This window comes from Pelophylax lessonae, assembly GCF_965119305.1.
Source record: "Pelophylax lessonae genome assembly, chromosome: 6".
Lineage (NCBI taxonomy): Eukaryota > Metazoa > Chordata > Amphibia > Anura > Ranidae > Pelophylax > Pelophylax lessonae.
Window position 1 is genome coordinate 231,724,337 of NC_138773.1, and position 23,339 is coordinate 231,747,675.

Here is a 23,339-nt window from a genome sequence, read left to right on the forward strand (position 1 = left end):
AAGGGGTCTAGATGACTAGTGTAGTGCAGACCTGGGACTGGTCTGGTTGTTATGGTCCAAGGATCACACAGCAGCCAGGCCCCCAGTTAAGTCACGAGTCAGAACAGGCTGTACATTTCTTTGCAATTTATTTTGCTAAAAGAACTAGGATAGGGGCAGGGTGAGCCTTGGGATGCTCCAAGAAAATCTATAACAAACTGTAGTTGGGGACTCTAAAGCTCCATTCACATATAGGCGTCTTGGATCGCATGCAGAATCGCCTTGTACTTTTTTGGGCGACAAGTGCAGCGTGATTCTGTTTGCACAATTTTCCCGCGATTCGTATGGCGAAAATTGCAGCAAAATCGTACCATATTTGGGGTGCCATTGCAAGTCACAGGAATCACATGGGTGTCCCGCAATTTGCAATGATGCAGAATTGAGGCGACTCTGCCCACTATCTGAGACTCCTATATGTGAATGGAGCCTAAAGCTCATCTGCTCCTCCAGGCTGAAGAACACCCTCTTTTAAAATGAAGGATAGATTGATTCCAAGCAGGAAGTCCTGGATGTAATGTGCAAAGCTCTCCTGAGTAAAGCAAAGAAAAGTATCTAAAGTCCAAAAAGGCTGGTACTCTCTGTGCTCTGGATGTGGTGTTGACACCTGCAGTATTAGTCTGTGATAGACAGCATGGCACCCCGTCTGAGTGCCTCGCCCAAATTACAGCTTCCTTCACTCTGGAACCAGGTATTTTATAGCTGGAAATTGCATCCAAGAACTAGATGACACTACCTTAGGTGCAAACTGGAACTCTTTAGTGAAAACTCACACAGAATTTATACCACACAAAATCGCATAAGAGCTTGCTCATATTATCCTAAACCATGCAAACTTTAACAGTAATATCATTAGTACATCTAATGAACAGATAGCAGCTAACAGTAACTTAATTATTAGTAGGTTAATAAACAGCTTGGGACCTGAGTCAGTCTTGATTAGTCATCAGGGAGTCCACCCCACCAGACAGTTCGGAACCAGTATTCAAGGAGAATCAGGGCTGTCCAAATCTCATTAACCAGCTTTCTTTTCACATCTATCTTCTTACTGAGTTTGAAGTTGGCAGAGACTATCATGGCTTCCTTGACTGTTAAATATGGTAATAAAATGTAATCTTGCATTATATAACAAGACCTCTTCTTGAATGCTCATAGTGCCCTCAAATGCCAGGGCCCATAGGCAAGAGGCTACCCTGCAATCCCCTCCAAACAGCCCCTGTCCCGGTTGGGTCTGCTTTAATTGCCTGTGTTCTGGATCCTCAGATAAACTTTCTGCATGTATTCAGGAGGCTAGGCCAGAGTTCCCTGAGCCCAAGCAAGAGCTGGGACCCCAAAAGGGACTCTTTCATGTTGCAGCTGGTGTCGCATCAATACTACATCCCCCGAGGAAAGTAAGAATTGAATATAATAACCCCCCCAACAAAAAAAAAAACACAAAAAACATACTTCAGTTTTAATGCTTGTAATCGTTCTCATAAATGAGGGTCCTTCAGTCCTCTTATTAATTTGTTGCTCTCTGGACTCAAGATGTGGCTGGACCCGAGTTTTGTATAATTATTATCCTATTCCTTGAGTAGATAACCTTTATAATGTATGCTAATCTGCTTGCTTTGTTAGCTGCAGCTTTGCATCGCTTGATACAAAAGCTGTTTGTGATGTCTAACGTGCTTTGGTAAACCTCAGTTGTGTGTTTGTGGAGTGTACAAATTGAGAGTGGAATTATCAAGCTATCCTGCTTGTACAACTTTGAGCTCACACTTCAGAGGACTATTTTGTTTGTGTGGGGTTCACTTTTCAGTGGACTGTTTGTGTTATTGAATATTCCTCTTGTATTTATAGTGGTCACTGAGCTGGCTCTTCAACATGTTGGTTTCACTCTTCAGGGGGATATTTAGTTATTCACTATTAAGCTCGCTTTTCAGAGTGTCCTTTCACTTTTCAGAGATGCGTGGTTTTTTTTTTTTTTTTTCTTTCGACTTAAGTTTTGATACATTGTGCTGCACTCCAAATATTGGTGAACTGTATAGTGTATCGTAAACCCTGGTGCTGGCTGCTTTAACCACTTTAGGACCGTCCCACGCAGCCATACTGCGGTAGAGCGGCCCTCCTGCGCAGACCAACATACCTGTACTTCGGCTCATGGTCCGGGGCGCGCACACCGCTGGCGACCCGCTCCAGCTGTGATTGGCTGTATCCAAAAAGCAGGTCCCCCCCCCCCCCGAGTGTTCATTCAGGGGAGAGGCAAACCACTGTTCTGACACAGATCTCTGCCTTCCTCCAGTTAGGCCACCCCCCACACAGTTAGAAAGCACTTCTTAGGAGAACACTTAACCCTTTGATCGCCCTTGACGTTTACCCCTTCCCTGCCAGTGTTATTTATACAGTGGTATAAATCACTGTCGCTGGTCCCTAAAAAGTGTCACGTGTCAGATTTATCTGCTGCAACATCGCTGCCCCGTTAAAAATGGCTGATTGCTTCCGTAAAAGGAGAGAAAAAAAAATCTATTCCATAGTTTGTAAACCCTATAACTTTTGTGTAATAACTTTTGCGTAAACCTATCAATATACACTTATTGGGCTTATTTTTGGTAAAAAAAAAAAAAAAAAATGTAACCGAATAGATACTAGCCTTATTTGATGAATGAATTTTTTTTTTTTTTTTTTCAAAACTGCCGATATTTTTTTTGTTTTATAGTGCAAAAAATAAAAACCGCAGATGTGATAAAATGCCACCAAAATAAATCTCTTATTTGTGGGGGGGGGGGAAGAAAGGACATACATTTTATTTAGGTACAGCATTGCACGTCCGTGCATTTGTCAGCTTGGGTAACGCAGGGCCGTATCGCAAAAAATGGCCTGGTCATGGGGGGGTAGGGTAAACCTTCCGGGCTGAAGTGATTAATTGTTTAGTATTTTTTTTGGGCAGTAGATCACCATTTCTTTTTGTTAGTATTTTTTTGTATTAACTTGTCAAATCATGTGTTTCAGGAGAACATCCCCGTATGGGAGCTCTGGATGTCTGTCCTTTTATTCCTGTCAGGAATGTAACAATGGCAGAATGTGTATCCTGTGCAAATATATTTTCAGAGAAACTGGCTAAAGAACTGCATGTTCCAGGTAAGTGAAATCATCTTTGATATTTGTAATAAATCTGGTTCTCTGTTCATCACTTAGGTTACCTTTTTGATATCAACCCATAATGTGAAAAATGTAAAGATTGCTGAGCTTCTTTTGAAAATTCTCTTTTTCCTGGCTGTTATGTAGATCTTCTGAGTCAACAAATGGTGAGCGAAGTCATCCCTGCTGATCTGCATACTTGTTTCAGGCCAGTGACTGGGAACCTAGTGCAGCCAGAACAGTGTGTTCAGAATGGGGGTTCACAAGGCAATCTTTGTATTTCTCTCATGATGGCTTTTCTTTGGGGTTTCTTCACAGCAGTTGTGTGCTAAGGATAACCCTTAGATGTCTTTATTCTCTATTTGTTAAAGCTTTGTTTGCTGCCTCCTCCTAGCTGCATCCTTGCATGCCTTAAACCAAAGGTCGCTAACAGTTCTTATGCTTACACCAGCTTTGGTCATGGTTCAAAAGGCAGAACAAAATGTTTTGTTTTACTTGCGTAATTTGGTGGTGGTGGGGGGGGGGGGGGGTACAGTTACAGTATAATGCTCAGCAAGGGTTGCTGCCCACTTCTCTTTATTTGCAGATACAAGAGTATAAGATGCAGAGCATTGCACCAGCAATCTGTGGATTACGGGACAATGTCTGGCCACCTGCAACTTTTCCACCAGTCCTCTGCCCATACCTCCTGTATGAACCTCTTTGGGATGGAGAGCCAGTGGAAGGGTCAATGGACTACAAGTGCACTGATCACCGCATTCGTGTTCCATTGTTAACCACAAGTCTGTCTGCCATGATGGAAAGGTGTGACTTGTAGTTCATTCAGATTTCTGTGAATTGAATGATGTTGTGGTGGTGGAGAACTGCCCAGCCCTTTACAATTTTTTATATGTGACAGCGGCTGTGGGGGGACAAGAACCCCTGTCACTTTCTCTGGAGGTGAGAGGTGGCTACTTGGTTACAGGTTTACACCATAAATACTGATGTAACATTTTGCTAAAGGTGGAGTTGGCCTTTAATCGCTCATACATTATTTTTTTTTTCTTCCCAGTTTACCTTTATGGAGAGGCAGCTCGCAGTGAAAGTCGAAGAGCTCTTCCAACAGTGAGAGCTGGGGAGTATGAAGCACTTCCGACTAAGGTACAGAGGGTATTCAAAATGGGTCACCCACTCTTGCAGAATAAGTCTACAGGCCTGGAATAAGGCCCTAACAGCTACTCAAGGTGGCCATGGCCAGAAATGCTAGGGGGGCATTTTTCAAAGAGATTTCTCGCCAATATAAAACATGGAGGGATGGATGGGGGAGTTTGCGTTGAGTATTAAAAATGAATTAAATAGCCTTAGGTTTGTGGTGTTCAGATGCAGTGAAGATCTACTTTAAGTGAGCCATGCAAGACTGATCCTAGAACCTTATCTTAAATCTCCTCCTCCAATAGACCCACATCCTGTTCCCACTTTTCTTTTGGCATTACAAGGATAACCTAAGTAGGACGGAAGTAACTCTTTTTTTTTTTTTTTTTTTTTGTCCTTTAAAACTCTTGTTTTATGTGCATGCTACTTTTACGATTTAAAGTATGTAATCATTTTATAAATGGTTTTGGCAATTTTATATTAGATTATGCTTCAATAATAATTTTGCTTTATAATAATTTGAATTCTATAAGTAATGCTGTTGAGGTGGATTTCTTTCCCCACAATATCTTGTCTGGGTTCCATCACATATGACTTTCTTGTTTAAATATAGCTACAAAATCCAGAATGGCGTCCAGATTTTGGAGATCCAGTATTTGTTCCAACCTGGGGGGCAACTGCAAGTGGTGCTCGTAAATTTCTTATTGCATACAATATTAATTTACTGACTACTAAAGAACTGGCTCATCGCGTTGCCCTGAACATCAGAGAAGGAGGTCGTGGGAATGATCAGGTGAAAGAAATAATGGTGGTTTGAATAATATGACTATCTTGTATTCTTCTACGTACATGCTGTTTTCTGTGTGTTGTCGGATTCCTGCTGTAGTCAGTAAAATAAACAGCAGGTCAAACTCGTCCACTATAGTGCTGCCTTTTTTTTTATAGAACTGTATGTACATGACTGCCTAGTAACAAATCTTTGTAAAGCATTTTGCCACACTAACAGGTATAATCTAGTTTTCACAGCAACAGACTTCTAAAATATAAATTCTACAATCTCTCCTTTTAGATTTACCAAAACTATGTAATAGGAAGGCACACCTAAACAACCCATTCAGCTTGCACCAGATCTGGCAGGCACTATGTGGTTGATGGTAGATCAATAAGTGGTCAATTTTAAGAAGAACATTTATTTATTTTTTTCCAAGCCTGACAGGGCAGTTATACTAAAGATCTGCATGACCCTTTTGTAACATTTATGGTCCTCAGGAATAGCTTACGCAATGTTCAATTTAAGCACTCCGCTCCTCCCCACTAATTCATTCAGCTGTATAAAAAAGGCTAATCCAGGCCTATGGCTGACTCTTTAAAATAAAGCTGTTTTATTGTTCTACCTCATGTTTCCTAAAATGAAATGAAGCTGTGATGTGTGGTAGGAGAAAAAGACTGTTAGGCCCCTTTCACACTAGCGGACCGTCCAGATCCGCCTGTAAGTTTTTCAGGTGGATCTGAACGGATGCCCCATGCATCTCTATGGGGCATCAGATGTCAGCGGAGACATGTCCGCTGACATCCGATTCGGTCCGTCAAATCTGGACGAATGGAAACCCTATTTTCCATCCGTCCAGCGGGACCGCCTGTCCGTTCTCATCCAATTCTTCCATAGAGAACAGAGGGGACCTGTGGCCGCACACAGCGCGGAGACAGAGCTGCCATCCGCCTGCTCAGTGGGGGATCGGCGGATCGATCGCCGCTGAGAAAATGGGAGTCCGCCGACGGACTCTACATCGTGAAAGGGGCTTTAGGGTTTCTGGAATTGTGGCGTGAGCAGTTAATCCTCCAGCTTCTAAATCTCACTGTCTTCCCCCCCCCCCCCCTTTATTTATTTATTTTTTAGCCTGGTCGCCTGAAAAAAGTTCAAGCTATTGGATGGTATCTTCAGGAGGAGAACATGGCACAAGTGTCTGCAAATTTACTAGATTATGAGGTCACTCCACTACATGTGGTGTATGAGGAGTCCCGCAAGGATGCCAAGGTACCCACTCTGTTTTTTTTTTTTTTTTTATATTTTTCTTTACCAAATACTTCACCAAAGAACAGAGTTTTGTAACCGCTAGCCAAACTCAGAATTGATGCTTGTGGATTTCCTTTAGGTATTAAGGTAGCCAGGTGCTTGGCTAATAATGCGAGAGTGAGAAACACTGGCTCCAGCTGCTGTCTATAGCTGCTACCCTTGTGGTGATGAACTGGTTATATTTTAACAAGAGGGAGCTGTGTAATCAAGGGCTTTTGCACTACATTCCCCAGAGAGGAGACTGCTGGGAGGAGGGGAAACAGCTGCATTTTCCCAGGCTGTACAGTACACTGCTTCCTCTTGCCGTGACGGTGAGGGAGACCAGAATGTGCACCATCACTGCTACATATTGGTAGCCTGAGTGGGATCCAGAGCACTTATTTTTGGGGGGGAAGACGGTCACCTGGGTGCAGAGCAGAGAGTTTACAATTTGCTGTATGTAAATGGATGGTGAGCTGATGCTGCGGGGATTTACAGTGACCACTAGATTGTAAACTGCTGGAGGCAGGACACCAAATTTAACTTTTCTACAGGTTTGAAGCTTTGCACTATATGTTGGTTCAAGTCCATTTCATGGTGTACCTTTTTACATTTTCTTTGGAGAAAAGAAAGGTGGGGGGAATTACACAGCAGACCATTAGAGAATTCATTAAATGTTCAGACCTTGCTGGAGAAATGTCAACTTGAATAGCATTTCCATGCACTCTCCTTTTTTTTTATTTTTTTAACAATACGGCATTCAATCGAGGGCCAGTAAGGGTACATAAAAAGGCCACAGAACATAAGAGAATTCAGAGGGCCATAGTATTAAAGGCAGTTAGGGCCAATCGACTACATCAAACATGTAAACGGCAAGACATGTATTCCAGGTGGCCACATAGCACAGAAAAGTATAAAGATGTGTAAAGTACATTTTTCAATTTGATGGAGCATAAAGAGTTGGAAAAAATATTGGGAGGCTCCCTTGATCCCTTTTTATGCATCTAAATAAACCTTTGAAATGTTTTTGTATTGCTGTATTTAAATACTTAATATTTTAAAGGTCTTTTCTTTATTCCCCGTTCTTTTTTGATGACCTTTTTATTTTGTATCTTTCCTTTATTTGTGGAGCTGTAGAGTCTGATCCACTTCTCTTGTTTCAGGAGTTGGGCCTTCCAATACTTGGTTCACAATTGGTTGGTTTGATCCCCCTTCAAGCCCTGTTGATGTCTGCAGAATACTATATTAAAGAGGAAAATCTCTTCTTGCTGGAAGAGGAGCACAAAATCCGCCTGGTAAGAGAGAGCAATAAATAGATGGATATAGTGTATGTCACCGCCCACTGCTTTTTATTAAATGTAACACAGGGCTTTCCCGCATGATTCAACCTCACACTAGCTTCCAATCAAATTAAATGATTAAGCTTTTTAACCTATCCTGAGATCTGATTCTAAATAATGCTGTTAAATGTTTTTTAAATGGCATTCTGCTTGCGTGAGTAGCCATCGTTTGTCCTGTAATTGAGGACTGCAGTCAATAGGTCAGAGAAGAGCTAAAAAGCATTTTTTTCAGTTTAAAGGACTAGGAAAACAACTTCATGGGAGTTTTACTACACTGCTCAAAAAAATTGAAGTAACACTTTTTAATCAGAGTATAGCATCCACTCACTCCTGGGATATTGATCCGGTCAGTTAAGTAGCAGAGGGGGCTGTTAATCAGTTTCAGCTGCTTTTGGTGTTTAACAAAATTAACAGGTGCACTAGATGGGCAGCAATGAGGCCACTTCCAAAACCCAATGGTTTTACAGGTGGAGGCCACTGAATCCATCTTTTCTGGCGGTTTTTCACTAGTTTTGCATTTTAGCTAGGGTCCGTGTCACTACTGGTAGCATGAGGCAATACCTGGACCCTATAGAGGTTGCACAGGCATTCCAACTCCTCCAGGATAGCACGGTAATATGTGCCATTGCCTGAAGGTTTACGGTGTCTCCCAGTACAGTCTCAAGAGCAGAAGGTAGATTCCAGGAGAAAGGAAGTTACTCTAGGAGAGCTGGGTAGGGCCGTACACGTTCCTTAACCCAGTGTTTCTCAACTCCAGTCCTCAGGGCACACTAACAAGCCAGGTTTGCAAGAAGAAAATGGAAATGCATCACAGGTGATATAATTTGCTGCTCAGTGATTGCAGTATTCTAGTCTGCATCTCCCCTAGGTAATACTTAAAATCGGGCCTGTTAGTTTGCCCTGAGGACTGGAGTTGAGAAACCCTGCCTTAACCCATCAGCAGGACTGGTATCTGCTCCTTTGTGCAAGGAGGAACATGATGAGCACTGCCAGAGCCCTACAAAATGACCTCTAGCAGGCCACTGGTGTGAATGTCTCTAACCAAACGATCAGAAACCGACTTCATGAGGGTGGCCTGTGAGCCCTGTGCTCACTGCCCAGCACTGTGGAGCTTGATTTCCATTAAACACAAGAATTAGCAGGTCTGCCACTGGCGCCCTGTGCTTTTCACAAATGAGAGTAAGATCACCCTTAGAACATGTGACAGACATGAAAGGGTCTGGAGAAGCCATGGAGGACATTATGCTGCCTGCAAAATCGTTCAGCATGACCAGTTTGTTTATGGATCAGTGATGGCCTGGGGAGGCATATCCATGGAGGGAAGCACAGACCTCTACAGGCTAGACAATGGCACCCTGACTGCCATTAGGTATTGGGATGAAATCCTTGGACCCATTGTCAGACCCTACGCTGGTGCAGTGGGTCGGGGGTACTGGGTTCCTCCTGGTGCAGGACAATGCCCGGTCTAATGTGGTGAGAGTATGCAGCCAGTTCCTGGAGGATGAAGGAATTGATACCATTGAATGACCCCCCCCCCCCCACACTTGTCTGACCTAAATCCAATAGAATACCTCTGGGACATTGGTTTTGTCCATCTGACGCCACCAGGTTGCACCTCAGTCTGTTCAGGAGCTCAGTAAAGCCTTGGTCCAGATCTGGGAGAAAATGCCCCGACCTTGTCAGGCATGTATACAAGCACGTGAGAGCCATACAAACTACTGGGGACCATTCTGAGTTGCTGCAATAAAATTTCAGCAAAATGGACGAGCCTGCTGCATCATTTTTTTTCACTTAGATTTTCGGGGTGTCTTTGAATTCAGTCCTCTGTAGGTTGATGATTTTCATTTCCATTAAACAATGTGGTGTCCTTTCCTAACACATTAACCCGTTCCTATCAGTATAGATACCCAGCATAATAGTTTTCCCCATTGAAAACACCAGAGCTCAAAAGTGTTCCTTTAATTTTTTTGCGCAGTGTACTTTACCTGAATCAAGTGCCTTTTTACTATATAAATTGGGTAAAAACGAAGCCAATTTTAGAATTGCCTATTTAGGTCAGCCTTTTTCAACCAGGGTGCCTTGAAGTTTCTTCAGGGGTGCCTTGCTAAAAATGACTAAAAAATGCCCCAAAATTGTATACAATCCAGTAGGTGGATAAAACCTGCCTTTTTAGTTACACAAAGCCACTGGTTTTTACTGTACACCATTACAACCTTCTGGCTGCCAACCTCCTAACAACGGAGATCATTAGTTGTTGAGGAGGATGTCAGTTGCCTGCATATCATCCTTGTTTGACCCTCCCTTGCCTCTCTCCATCAGCTTTGGGGGTCTCATTAGCTAAGTGATGGAGAAAAACTGAGGGAGAAGAGACCAGTTTGGTGTACCTCCTTTTAAGCAATCCTGATCAATTTCAGTATCGGAAGCACTTGTTATAACTTTTAGAATTTTACTACAACTTGTAAACTCTCCCTTGTTTAATTTGAAGCGAAAATGTGTGGAAGAATCTAATTTGGAAGAGAAAAAGGAGATAAAAACTGAAAATGTGCTACATCTGTTCTGTTCTTTTGGCAAGTCCTGTAATTGGATCTGGCTGGTAGGAACACTAACAATGGACATCACTTGTGTAGCCTCACTTCCTCAAAACTAGAATGTGACAAATAAACCAGTTAGTCAGTTTCCAACATGCACCTTGCATATTACAGATTCCCCCTAAAGCCGTTGTCAAGGAAACTGATCAAAGCACATATATATCTTTATCTGTAGTGTTTACTTTTCTCTGTCTGTCCAAAGCTCTGTCATTGGTGCTTTGTTCCTCTGTTATCAGCATGAGTCATTTCTGAGAAGTTTTCTAACAGTGAGATAAATTTGTGAGGGTGGGTGATTGGGGGCGAGAGCCCAGAAGAGGGTTTGTCTATTTTAGAAAGAGACAGTTTCTCTGGTGCAAAGTTAGATGCTGAATCAGCATGGTAATTACAGTCCCATAATTGGCAGGAAGGACAGTCAGTAGTTCATGTGTAATCTATACATCAGTGTATGGTGGAAAAATTGATGAAGGTAAAGGCGGCAAGGAGGGAGAGAGGGAAGCGCCACCTAAGTGTAGAAGTTAAAATTAATTTATTCCACAAGGTTTAAAAATCATTTTACAACATGCAAGCACGTAACGGGCTAAACAAAGCAGGAAGGGGCGAGAAGGCTGCTCTGGTTCGTCCTTCAGGTATCATGCTGTCCACAGGGTTGTGGGGATCAGGTGTAGGTTCTCTGGGTGTCCTGTGGCCACCAAGAAGCAAAACGAGCCTGGAACGCAGGCAGGTGAAAATTACATTACCGGATGGACAAGACAGGCGAACGGGCAGACAGGCTACATGCTCAGAACTCCAGCTCCTTCTAAAAGTCCAAGCTCCTTCCCTTTGGCCTGTAGAAGGAGCTGGAGCTCCGAGTGCGTAGCCTGTCTGCCTACCCGGCCGTCTTGTCCTTCTGGTAACTTCATTCTTGCCTGTGTTCGACACTGGTTTGCTTTCTGGTGACCACCGGACGCCCATAGAGGACCCACACCTGATCCCCCCCCCCCCCCACAACCCCATGGATGGCGCGTTACCCGAAGGACTGTCTGGAGCAGTCCTCTCTCTCCTCCCTCTCCCCTCCCTGCTTGGTTGAGCCTGTTACCTGCTTACATCTTGTAAGTGATTTTTAATCCTTGTGGAATAAATTAATCTTTACCTCTACATTCAGGTGGCGCTTACCCTTTTCTCTAACTCCTTGAGACTGTCTGGTCAGAATCCAGTTCTTCTGCCGTGTGTGTAAGGGGGTGCCTTTCCTCCAATCGGCTCACACAGTTACTGCAGCCTCTCCGCCCCCTCCTTTCTGTTGGAAAATGAAGATAGATTTTACTCTTCTGCACTTTTGAAGGAGTGTAGAGAAGAGCACACTACAAGTAAAACTTTTTTATGTAGTAGGATTTGTTTTGTCTGTGTCATCTGAGGCTATTCACTTTACTCGGTATATGTGAGGGTTTGCAACCACTTTATGCTAAGCAACACCTTGGTTGAGTATAAAAAAATTGGCGTTAATCGCCAATAGTACCTGCGCAAGTGGAAGAACTAAGTGAGCAACACTCAAAAGTATATATTAAATCTGTGCAGTGCAATATATGAGTGCATATGTAACACAATTATATGATGATATAATACCAAAAAGGGGGCTGCAACAAAACCGTGAAAACGTATAATAAAAATAAAACCATACCTAAAGTATACAATGCTGCGCACACCTATAGTGCACTAAATAAACATAATGTAATGTGAGTCCATAAATAACATAATCAAATAACGGAGTACAGTGTGCATCCAGAAATCTAGTAAAGGTAAGTAGTAGGATAGTGAATAAAGTTCCATACACCAACAAAGAACTTGAAATGGTGCAGTCTCTAAAGGATGACTTCTCCACATATGTATAGGCTCTTCAATCCCTTCACCACATGGACACCTGGTGTGTGGGAACGCTTACCAGAAGGCACCGACCCCTTAGTTATATAGGGGGTCAATGCAAGCAGAGTTGTACACAATGTAGAGCCCTCCAGAAGGATCCACCTTACATGCTCTGCACTCCTCTGCCATCCCAACGCTCCTCAGAGGTTAAATAAATGAAAGGAAGGCCAATATAGTGAAGTACGTTCAGGTAGCTTAATAAAATAAGGTAGATGCACTTACATTTGGAAAAAAACAACGGGCATTCAGTCAGATAAAGTCCGGGGATAACACAGGCAAGTATCGCTTCCGCGTCACTTTTTGCGTGTCACCTGGTCCAGGAAGTGGTGTAACAGCGTGATTGCGATCCAGAAGTCCCGACCGATTTTCATCAGCTTGTAGGCTGTCGTTGTCAAGGGTCATATCTGTGTTATCCCCGGACTTTGTCTGACTGAATGCCCGTTGTTTTTTTACCGAATGTAAGTGCATCTACCTTATTTTATTAAGCTACCTGAACGTACTTCACTATATTGGCCTTCCTTTCATTTATTTAACCTCTGAGGAGCGTTGGGTTGGCAGAGGAGTGCGGAGCATACTCATGTAACAGGCAGTTGTAAGGTGGATCCTTCTGGAGGGCTCAGACAGACTCTGGATTCTGAATCTCTACATTGTGTACAACTCCGCTTGCATTGACCCCCTATAACTAAGGGGTCGGTGCCTTCTGGAGTGTTGGGTTGGCAGAGGAGTGTGGAGCATACAAATGTAACAGGCGGCTGTAAGGTGGATCCTTCTGGAGGGCTCAGACACACTCTGGATTCTGAATCTCTACATTGTGTACAACTCCCCTTGCATTGACCCCCCTATAACTAAGGGGTTGGTGCCTTCTGGTAAGCGTTCCCACACACCGGGTGCCCATGTGGTGAAGGGATTGAAGAGCCTATACATATGTGGAGAAGTCATCCTTTAGAGACTGCACCATTTCAAGTTCTTTGTTGGTGTATGGGACTTTATTCACTATCCTACTACTTACCTTCACTAGATTTGTGGATGCACACTGTACTCAGTTATTTGATTGTCATTTATGGACTCGCATTACATTATGTTTATTTAGTGCACTATAGGTGAGCGCAGCATTGTATACTTTAGGTATAGTTTTATTTTAACACCTTGGTTGAGTTTCTGGGAGAAAATCATTCCAGGTCATGTAAAATGTTTTAGCAGGTTGATACGGTGATTCTGTGTTTATTCCTTTTCAAGGGAAAATAAAGCTCTAATTTTATAAGGGGAGCGGTCTATGAACAATAAAGGGCATCTACAAGCGAGTCTTGGAATGAAATGGCATCAATGTAAATGTAACTCTGCATGCACTTAAACTTGTTACAATTTTTTTGAGCTTGGTATGGTTTCCATCCACTAATTTCAGTGATGTATATAATAGGTTATAAACAGACTAGGACTGGACTCTCTGGCTCCCTTTGAACCTAGGAAAAGGATCATTGAGTAAGTGGTTTTTAAACAGCTGATATAAATGTATATAACCATGTACACAGTCCTCTTCTTACCTGGTATCCTCCTTAAGTGGCACTAAATGATGTCCTTCCCCAAAAATAATCCAAGCACCTCCACAACCTAATAGCTCTATAGTAAATTTTTATTGTTTCTATATGTGTTTTTCTGCCTCCTTGTAACGTCCTCTATGAGCTTTTGAATTGGTGTCACGCAGTCATCAGTGGCGGCTCTAGGAACAATATATGGGGGGGCACATAGGATACCACAGTCAAAACTGGGGGGCTCTCATAATTTTCACCACTAAATCATACCACTGAAAAAAAACTAAAGGGTATATATAAATGCGGTTACAAAATACAAGAGTGGTGCAGTATGCAATGATTCCTTTTTATAGTACTAACCTAACCCTTAAAAGAAAAGCTTTGAAAAGTGTGTGTGTGTGTGTGTGTGTGTGTGTGTGTGTGTGTGTGTGTGGTGTTTTTTTATTTATTTATTTTTTTTTTTCTTCCTCAGGGATTGCTTCTGACCTGAGAGAAAACTCTAAAAAAAGCTTTTTTTTCGAGTTTTTAAAGCAACTTCAGCAGTTTTTACGCACTTATAAGCCCCTAGTATTGGTGCCAGTTTATGCAGTGATGGCCCCTAGTATTGGTGTCAGTTTACGCAGTAAAAAAGCCTAGCACTGGTGCCAGTTTACGCAGTAATAACCCTCAGTATTGATGCCAGTTTACGCAGTAATAAAGCCTAGTATTGATACCGTTCTCTCAGCACCGAGGAGGTAGGGAACAGAAGTGAGACCTGCCAACCAGTGATGAAAATGTTAAGGCCAGCCGCGGCAGTGGCCTTAACTTTTATCAACTTCATGGGAGACCTTTATGATTTCCCCGCAGGTCCCCTGACTCGCTACAGTACAGCACACCTCTCCATCTGGGCCCCCCCCCCTGCCAGTGGCAAAACTAAGGGGCAAGGCTGCTACAGCACACCTCTCCATCTGGGACTGCTGGCGGGTACTGCTGGGGGCTACTGCTGGCTGGTTCCCAAGCATCAGTGTGACCGGAAGCATGCGGCTGCAGTAGGGAGCAGAGCTGATGCTTCCTGTATCGCTCCTCTCTCAGGCAGAGTAGATTTGGTATTACTTTGCCAGTGACAGGAGTCGGCGCTATACAGGAAGCATTGGCTCTGCTTCCTCTAGTCCCGTCTCCGTTCATCACACTGATGCTGCTTAGGGACCGTAACCTCGGCTTACTGACCTGCCATCCCAGAGCAGGAGGTGGGGCCAAGAATCCATTTGGGGGGGGGGGGTCATGGCCCCCTTCTGTACCCCCCCCCCCCCCCAGTGATGCCACCTGCAGTCATGAACCCTTCTTTGCACACTACACGTTCCGTAGTCCCCAGTCAATCTTGGAGTGAGCAAGACAGGGTGGCTATGTTCCTACACACAGTGGGACCATGAAGCATGAACATAGTAACCCTTGGAACGGGGAAGTCGTATCCCCCACAGTGCAAATAATAAAAAAAAAAATTTACAGGAGGCAATAGGCGGTATATTTTTTTTTTTTTTTTTTTTTTTTTATTATGGATTGGGAAAGGCTTATACCCACTGCCAAGTTTGTGTTGCAGTCTGGGGAGTATAACCCCTCTGTTTTGTCCAGAAAATCATTGTCCTTTGGGACAAAAAGTAAGGGGAAATCTTAAATTTTAGAGCTGTCATGAGAACAAGTATTGAGGGTCAATCATCCAATGGGGCCAATGTTCTGGTGCCAGTGCTCCAAAATGGGAATTCTCACATTGGAGAGACTTTCTCCCCTTTCTGTTACATTTCGCAGACCAAACCTAACAGGCAGTGGTGGGATTCAGCCGGTTCTCACCGGTTCTACAGAACCGGTTACTAAACATGTGGCAGTTCGCAGAACCGGCTTACTGCTACTGACCATCTGTGATCTGTCCTCTGTGTCCTGGCTGCGGCACTGCTCTCTCTGCCTCTGTGTGAATCGTGACTGTCCTGTCTGTGGCTGCGGCGGCGCTCTCTCTCTCTGCCGGGAGCGCTGGTTGCTAGGCTAGAGGCCGCCTAGCAACCAGTGACGTCACCAGGCCTTCTGAATCTGAGCCTCTTCTCCTCCAGCCAGGTCGCCTCCCAGTCCCCGCCTCCACCAGTGGCGAATCCAGGGGGGGGGCATCGGGTCAATTGCACCCCCCGAAAAAAATATTACCCATGGCACTTACTGTGTAACTCTCCAGTCCATGGTCCTTTCTCCCCAGCAGGAACAGGCCAGCAGCGCGGCGGAGCTGAAAGCTTCTCTTGTAGTCCCGCCGCCGCGCCGCTGGCCTGTACAGCAGCCGTGGCCCGCCCGCAGTGAGTGCACTGGTTGCGCCAACCGCCGATTGGCGTCTAGCAACCAGTGACGTCGCCGGTCTAAGGAGTGGAGGAGAGCGATTCCACAGCGGAACCTCCGAGTCCTTCCTCGCGCGCTGCCTGGCTCCACCCACCTCCTCACTCCAGGCTCCAGCAGCTTCTCTCCAAGCAGCCAGCACCGAACAAGGTCCAAGGAGAAGAATCTGAGCAGTGAGCAGTCAGTGACTGTGATCTGTGACACAGTGACAGTGACTAGTAGTACAAAAGTAAGTACAATTTAATGGATGTATTAAAAAAAAAAAAAGCTCTAGAAAAATGATTGGGGGCAATGCTGTGGGCACTCTGCAATGATTGGGGGCAATGCTGTGGGCACTCTGCAATGATTGGGGGCAATGCTGTTGCACTCTGCAATGATTGAGGGCAATGCTGTGGGCACTCTGCAATGATTGAGGGCAATGCTGTGGCGCTCTGCAATTATTGGGGGCAATGCTGTGGGCACTCTGCAATTATTGGGGGCAATGCTGTGGCGCTCTGCAATTATTGGGGGCAATGCTGTGGGTACTCTGCAATTATTGGGGGCAATGTTGTGGGCACTCTGCAATGATTGCGGGCAATACTGTGGCACTCTGCAATGATTGCGGGCAATGCTGTGGGCACTCTGCAATGATTGCGGGCAATGCTGTGGGCACTCTGCAATGATTGCGGGCAATGCTGTGGGCACTCTGCAATGATTGCGGGCAATGCTGTGGGCACTCTGCAATGATTGGGGGCAATGCTGTGGGCACTCTGCAATGATTGGGGGCAATGCTGTGGGCACTCTGCAGTGATTGGGGGCAATGCTGTGGGCACTCTGCAATGATTGGGGGCAATGCTGTGTTCACTCTGCAGTGATTGGGGGCAATGCTGTGGGCACTCTGCAATGATTGCGGGCAACACTGTGGCACTCTGCAATGGTTGGGGGCAATGCTGTGGGCACTCTGCAATGATTGGGGGCAATGCTGTGGGCACTCTGCAGTGATTGGGGCAATGCTGTGGGCACTCTGCAATGATTGCGGGCAATACTGTGGCGCTCTGCAATGATTGTGGGCAATACCGTGGCACTCTGCAATGGTTGGGGGCAATGCTGTGGGCACTGTGCATTGAAAGGGGGCACGCTGGTCTCTCTGCATTGAAAGGGGGGCACGCTGCGCTGGTCACTGTGCATTGAAAGGGGGCACGCTGGTCACTGTGCATTGAAAGGGGGCATGCTGGTCATTCTGCTGGGAAAGTCGGAACTGGTTACTAAAATTTTTGAATCCCACCACTGCTAACAGGACATCTCTCTAGTAGGATGCAAACTGCAAAAATAAATCAATATAAAGTTTTATTTTGTAAGATCTAAAAAGCAAAAGACAAATTACATAAGAGTAAAGATTCTAAAAGCAGTTTATAAAGAATTGCAACTGGCACCAAATGTAATGAATCCAACAGAAGTGTAAAGCTCTGAATAATGTAAGGGGTGGTTCGGTTTTATTTTTTTCCACTTGTCGGGTGTCGAAGTAGTCTCTAATGTGTGGCACACGACTAGACAACCAGATCAATAAAGGAAAGGGGTTGTAAACCTCATAGGGTTTTAATCAATTATTTTAGAGCTCATCGTACCTGGAATCCTAGAGGCTTGCAGTTTTGGAATATTGAGATGGTGTTGGAAAATGGAGATGATATAAAGCAAGAGACTTTAAAGCAATTACACTAAATGGTATTTGTTAGACACCTTAGCCGCCAGAGTGTTAAATGTGGATGTGAGATACATTGGGGTTGATTTACTAAACAGGAGAGTGCAAAATGTGGTGCAGCTGTGCATGGTAGCTGCATCCACCTAGGTGAGTAAAATTATTATTTTTTTTTTTTTCCTGTAGCCCATACTTCTCTTTGAAGCTTTGCCAAAAAACAGAGCTGCACCAATGTTTGCACTCTCTAGTTTTAGTAAATCAACCCCGGTGTTTCTGGTCACCAGGGATGGCAGTGGCCAATCGCACGGCTGTGCTCCCTCAAACACCTACAGTGTCTACAAAGAAACAATGTTCCTCTCTGCCTCCGTTCCATTTGTAGAGTGGCACAGCGCACCTACTGGATGGGAGGCAAACTACACCTGCCTACAAATACGTCATGGGGAACTCTTGCTTTCTCCCAGTGAAGTCTGAATTGATGAAGCATGTCAAACTACCAGTGTGGGGGGATCACAAACATTTTTTTTCTATAAAAATCAAATGCATATATTATACTGGATAGGCGTATCTTTGTACTGATTTCAGACTATATGGACATTAAAGTCTTAGATGTTTCATGAGTGGTTAGATCTAGTGGGATTAAGACCTTCTTTTCATTAAGTGGTCCCCTGGCTATTGGGAGTGTGTAGTATTTTTGGTATTACCACTGGTGAAGTACTTAACTACTGTACGGCCTTAACAGGCAAGTACTGAGCCAGGTGCAATGCCTTGGTAATAAGTAAGCGACATTCTCAGTCGTGAAACGCGTCTACCTTTGTCCCATGTCTCACAGTTTGATATTTTGACGTTTATTTGATGTGGAATAAATCACTCCTTTTTCATTTCTACCTCGGAGTGCGGTCATCTTTTTCTTTATCAACCAGTTGCCGGATTATGGATCCGACCAGCACCTGATACTGCCTCACCTTGAGCGGTCACACCCAAGCTTGGATCCCAGACAATGCCAAAAGATAACATGCAGCTCACAAACTACGGTTTAGAGAAACTGGTTTTAATTTACACACAGTTGGTATTCTGTATTATAACCATAGTATTTATCATTTTAAAAAATGTATAATTTCAGGTATCTTGTACAGGATAACCTTTCTGGGGCTCTCATCACACAGACGGTAGAAGAGTTTGTACGCAGTGTGGGTGCGCGCACGGCTACGCCTGGTGGGGGCTCAGTTTCGGCTGCCGTGTCTGCTATGGTGGGTATTTGGGAAGCAATTAGTAAAAAGAGCACAGCATTGCTTTCTACCATTTTGTAGAAGCTTTTGTTCTAACCAAAATATGGCACAATTTGGAACTGTTGTTAATAGTGGTGGTGGTTGGGGTATTTTTTTTTTTTTTTCCTTCAACAATGGAGTAAGAAAGGGGGGCCTTTACCTAAAAGACCCCAACCCAATCATCATGAGTTGGCTTAAGGCTGGCTGTTTTTTTAAAGACCAAATCGCCCTGGCAAGCTGCCATGAGTCATTCCTAATGAAATATTCGACTTACGTTTTAATGGGGCCAGAGAGCAATTGCACCACTATAGCTTATTGTAATGGCTCACATAGTGTAGAAATATTGATGTAGATCTAATGACTATTCCTTTGCAGGGAGCAGCTTTGGGCTGCATGGTGGGACAGATGACTTACGGAAAGCGACAGTTCGAATCTCTGGATGGTGTGATGAGAGAATTAATTCCAAATTTCTATCATGCACTTGATGATTTGCTGGACCTCGTAGATGCAGATTCTAATGCCTTTTCAAGCTATATGGTAACAAAGATCTTACTTTCTCCCATCAGCTGTTTTGAAGTATATGTATACCCTTTCCTTGTAAAACAACCCATTTAGTTAAAAATGGGGGGGGGGGGGGGGGGCTGGGGACAAACATTCATGTATACATATAAAATATTATACCACCTCCAATTTTTTATTTTTATTTTTTTCTTCCTGTTCTTAGCTGCTTAAGGAGCTCAGAGCTGGGGGAATAGAAACGGCAGCACGCTGGTCTCGGTGAATGACTGACACTGTGAGGGGCAGGGTAGGGGTCAGCCTACTGTGGTCAGTTTGTTAGGAAAGCAGGGAGACTGGCAGGATCACCAGGTATTTCACAAAAAGAAAATAATACAAGGACCGGATACTTTTTCATACAAGTACATGGTACAGCAGGCACATATCAGGAGTTTGAAATGTTGGTTTAACCTTCTTTTGAGTTTGTAGATTTAAACTGTAAGTGATTGGAAAATTCTGCTGGTACCACCCTATAGAAGTAGGAATGGTAATTGTATTAAGCCAGTCATATGGTCAAGGCACTGCTGCCATATTACATAATCAGGTCTGTGGTCTCCCCATTTCTCCACACCAGTTAAGCAATACAGCTTGGTCACAAGCCTTTCCTCAGTTGATTGCTAAGTGAAGAAGAAACAGAACCCCAATGAGGTAAATACTTTGCTTCCCCTCCTTTTGTATCATGTTCAACTGTTTTTTGGCAGTACTTTGCAAGTAATATAGCTGGGGTCAGCTTCATTGGGCTGACTTGATCTACCAGCTGGTGCTTCTGCTGGCTGACCATAGAGACAAATCAAGACCGAAACCGCTCTGTTAGTCCCTGATATGGGGAAGTGGAAGCGATGACCTTGCATTCCTTTGATTTAACCAGATGGAAACTACGCCTTTTCTTCATTTCTAAAAAAAAAAAAAAAAAAAAAAAAAAAAAGCATTTGATCACACCAATCTTGGTGTGATCAAATGCTTTTGCGGGCAGAGGAGGGACCCCAGATCTCTCCATAAAGAGTTGTTACCTGCCTATTGCTTTTACAAGGATTATTTTTTTTTTTTTTTAGATTACTTGTGACAGCAATAAAAGTAATTAAAAAAAAAAAAAATTAAAGCGACAAGTATAAAAAAAGTGCCCCGCCTCCCCATGCACGCGCACAAAGGCGAAAACACGCGTCGGTCACTCACCCTCAGCGATTGTCCCACCTGTGGGTTATTACCGCCAATGTCTGATCATGGGCAGTAATTCTAGCACCAGACCTCCTGTGTAAATCCAAAGTGGTAGCCTGTAAAGGCAGAATGCTGCTGCGTTTTGATAGTTCTATGTAAAAGTTGTGTGTGTGTGTGTGTGTGTGTGTGTGTGTGTGTGTGTATAATTTTGCTTGCTGTCAAACAGCCATTTCTACATTCAGGAAGTGAGAAAATCTGCAGATAGGACACAGCCATAAAAAGTTGGCTTGGGTTCTAGACCTCCCTACTGTGCTCTATTGCTCTAGAAGTTTTTAGGTCTGGAATACTCCATCTTCATCTCCCTGTCTTATGAAATCCTTGCCTCTGGGACAGTAACTTCCCTACTTTTTTTAAGACTCAAACTTGTATGGTTAGGAAAAACTTTTAAAAAGACATTTGATGGGGGTATGTCTTCGCTTGCAGACTCAGTAGATCAGGCTTTTGTCAATGGTTTTTCATGTATTTCTCTAAAACCTCTGAGTAATGATTCAGTGGCTCAAATGTAGGGTATATCATTAAAACATGCTTGATTTCTTGCATACCTAATACTAAAATGCCAGATCTGTTTTGAAAATGCAGTTTGTGATGGGTATTCTGTTCAGAGTTTAACTTTTTTTAACCTAGATTTATATACATCCATATATTTAGCTAATATATTTTATTGAACAATACTGTATGCTTGAATAAAATTGCTGGCAAAATTGACAGAACTGTATTTCAAGGTTCCCTTCCCCTTCTCATTTTACTATTATGGCCAAAGATCTTTATACATGCATACTTCTGTTTACCGTACATAATTTTGTCTTCTACTTAAGATTTTCATAAATGTAGTACCCTCTTAGTAAGGCTAGTAGGTACTTTTTTTAGTTTTTAGCTCCTTCTGTAATCACGGGAGCAGTAGTTGTTGGTTTGGTCTGTTCATGGCTTCTCAGGCTGAGAGTTTTATTGCTTCCCCCCTGCCTCTAGAAGAAGTTTCTGGAGCTTAGGGATAATTCAAATGACCAGCCTGAAAATTGAGCAGGGCCTAGCCAATTCCTGGGGGGAGGGCCCAGTTGGTGTCTGGGATGATATTTAAATAGTCCGGAGCCCTGAGGAGATTATTTTTTTTTCCCCTCCAGAGGAAATAGATCTGTGATCTAATGAGGACAGACAACTTGCCCACAGGCACCTGTATGCTGGGTTAGGTGCAGCCTCTTGTAATATCGGCTGATCTTGTTCAAGGACTGTGTAGGGGCCCCTTCCTGTGCTGCACCTTTAAAAGCTACTTCATGGTCCTCAGTCTGCCTTTATCTGCTCTGCAACATTTTCATGGTTTCCACCTGTGGGTGAAAAACTGTTTTGCTACTGTTTAGAGAGTTGAGTTGTCCACTGCAGAATTCTGTTTTAAGTGTTTGAGTATTTAGCATCACCCAAATTCCCCATAGAAGTTTCTGTAAAGCATAAAATACAAAGAAAACCCAAGACCAGGGGTTTCCAAACTACTGCCCTCCAGTTGTCCAGAAACTACAATTCCCATCATGTCTGTGAATGTCAGTTTTTTATTTTTTTTTTCCAATGCCTTATGGGACGTGTAGTTCCGCAACAGCTGGAGGACCGTAGTTTGGAGGTCCCTGCCCTAGACTGTTCAATTAACCTGAGTGAATGGACTGTTGTGTGCCTGGCCTCTGCACCATTTTGGGAAAGAACCATTTAAATCTACAGTGGCATCTTTTGGGTGGTAATGCTACATGTACACGATTCAGTAAGTCAGGGTTTCCCCACCCCAACTTATTGGTTTCAGGCTCTGAGAAATGTGCGAACTAGAGCAAGCCTTAGTACTCAGTCATATAATTATGTGTGTTTTTTACTCTTCCTATCGTAGTGGATAAACCCTAAACTGGTTATAAAATTATAAACTCCCACTTCTTGTTTACCGAACTAACTTCAAAAGTTGTACTACAATAAAAAATGTTCTTTGAATACTTAAAAAAAAAAGTTGTATGTAAACCCATGCAACCTGCCTCTGAGTCCCCACAGTGAAATACAAAGTGACTCTCTGGATCTATTTTGTATGGCTGGGAAGCTGTTTAGAATACACAAGAATTGGGGTTGCACATTCCAGACCAGTTTTCCTATTTCTACACACTGGGGGCCTCTATTTTTTGAGGTTGAATATTCATTGTGCACTTCACATGCAAAAAATTTTAACATCAATGTTTGGGTCTGTTTTGTGACAGATGAATTTTGACAGTGTGGCTAAATCAAACTTGCACCTATTTTTGCAGTTGTGCCACAACTGAGCACTTTTTAGCCACAAAATCTGTACTAATGTAGTGCTACCTATGTAGGGATTGCTGCTACTAGTTGGCTCTTTCCAAACCTTAAAGATAAAGAGAAGGTGTATGGCGCTGCCAAAGTATACTGATGGTTCCGTATGTCCAACAACGATGCTAAATATGTATTCAATATGTATCTCCACTGTGGATTCTAAATTAATAAAGTGTCAAGTGCATCATATATGTGACAAGTAAAATTATGTGGTGAGTGCAATAATGTAGGGGATCCAATCCTGTGAGAAGTTTCTAATAGTGCTAAAACCGTGAGGAAATACATA

General features: G+C 43.5%; 1 protein-coding gene across 2 annotated transcripts in view; it reads left to right on the forward strand.

Annotated features, from left to right (window-relative positions):
• FTCD (formimidoyltransferase cyclodeaminase) overlaps positions 1-23,339 on the forward strand; it is a 45,445-nt gene that overhangs the window by 10,605 nt on the left and 11,501 nt on the right. For both annotated transcript variants that reach the window (XR_014225383.1, XM_082259973.1), the window contains exons 3-10: positions 3,025-3,153; positions 4,205-4,293; positions 4,898-5,077; positions 6,182-6,319; positions 7,501-7,632; positions 13,579-13,640; positions 18,832-18,958; positions 19,352-19,513. Coding sequence is in view for 1 of the 2 variants with exons in the window: in XM_082259973.1 (XP_082116099.1) it covers positions 3,025-3,153; positions 4,205-4,293; positions 4,898-5,077; positions 6,182-6,319; positions 7,501-7,632; positions 13,579-13,640; positions 18,832-18,958; positions 19,352-19,513 (1,019 nt within the window). In the remaining variant the exon portion in view is untranslated. The remainder of the gene's footprint in view (positions 1-3,024; positions 3,154-4,204; positions 4,294-4,897; positions 5,078-6,181; positions 6,320-7,500; positions 7,633-13,578; positions 13,641-18,831; positions 18,959-19,351; positions 19,514-23,339) is intronic.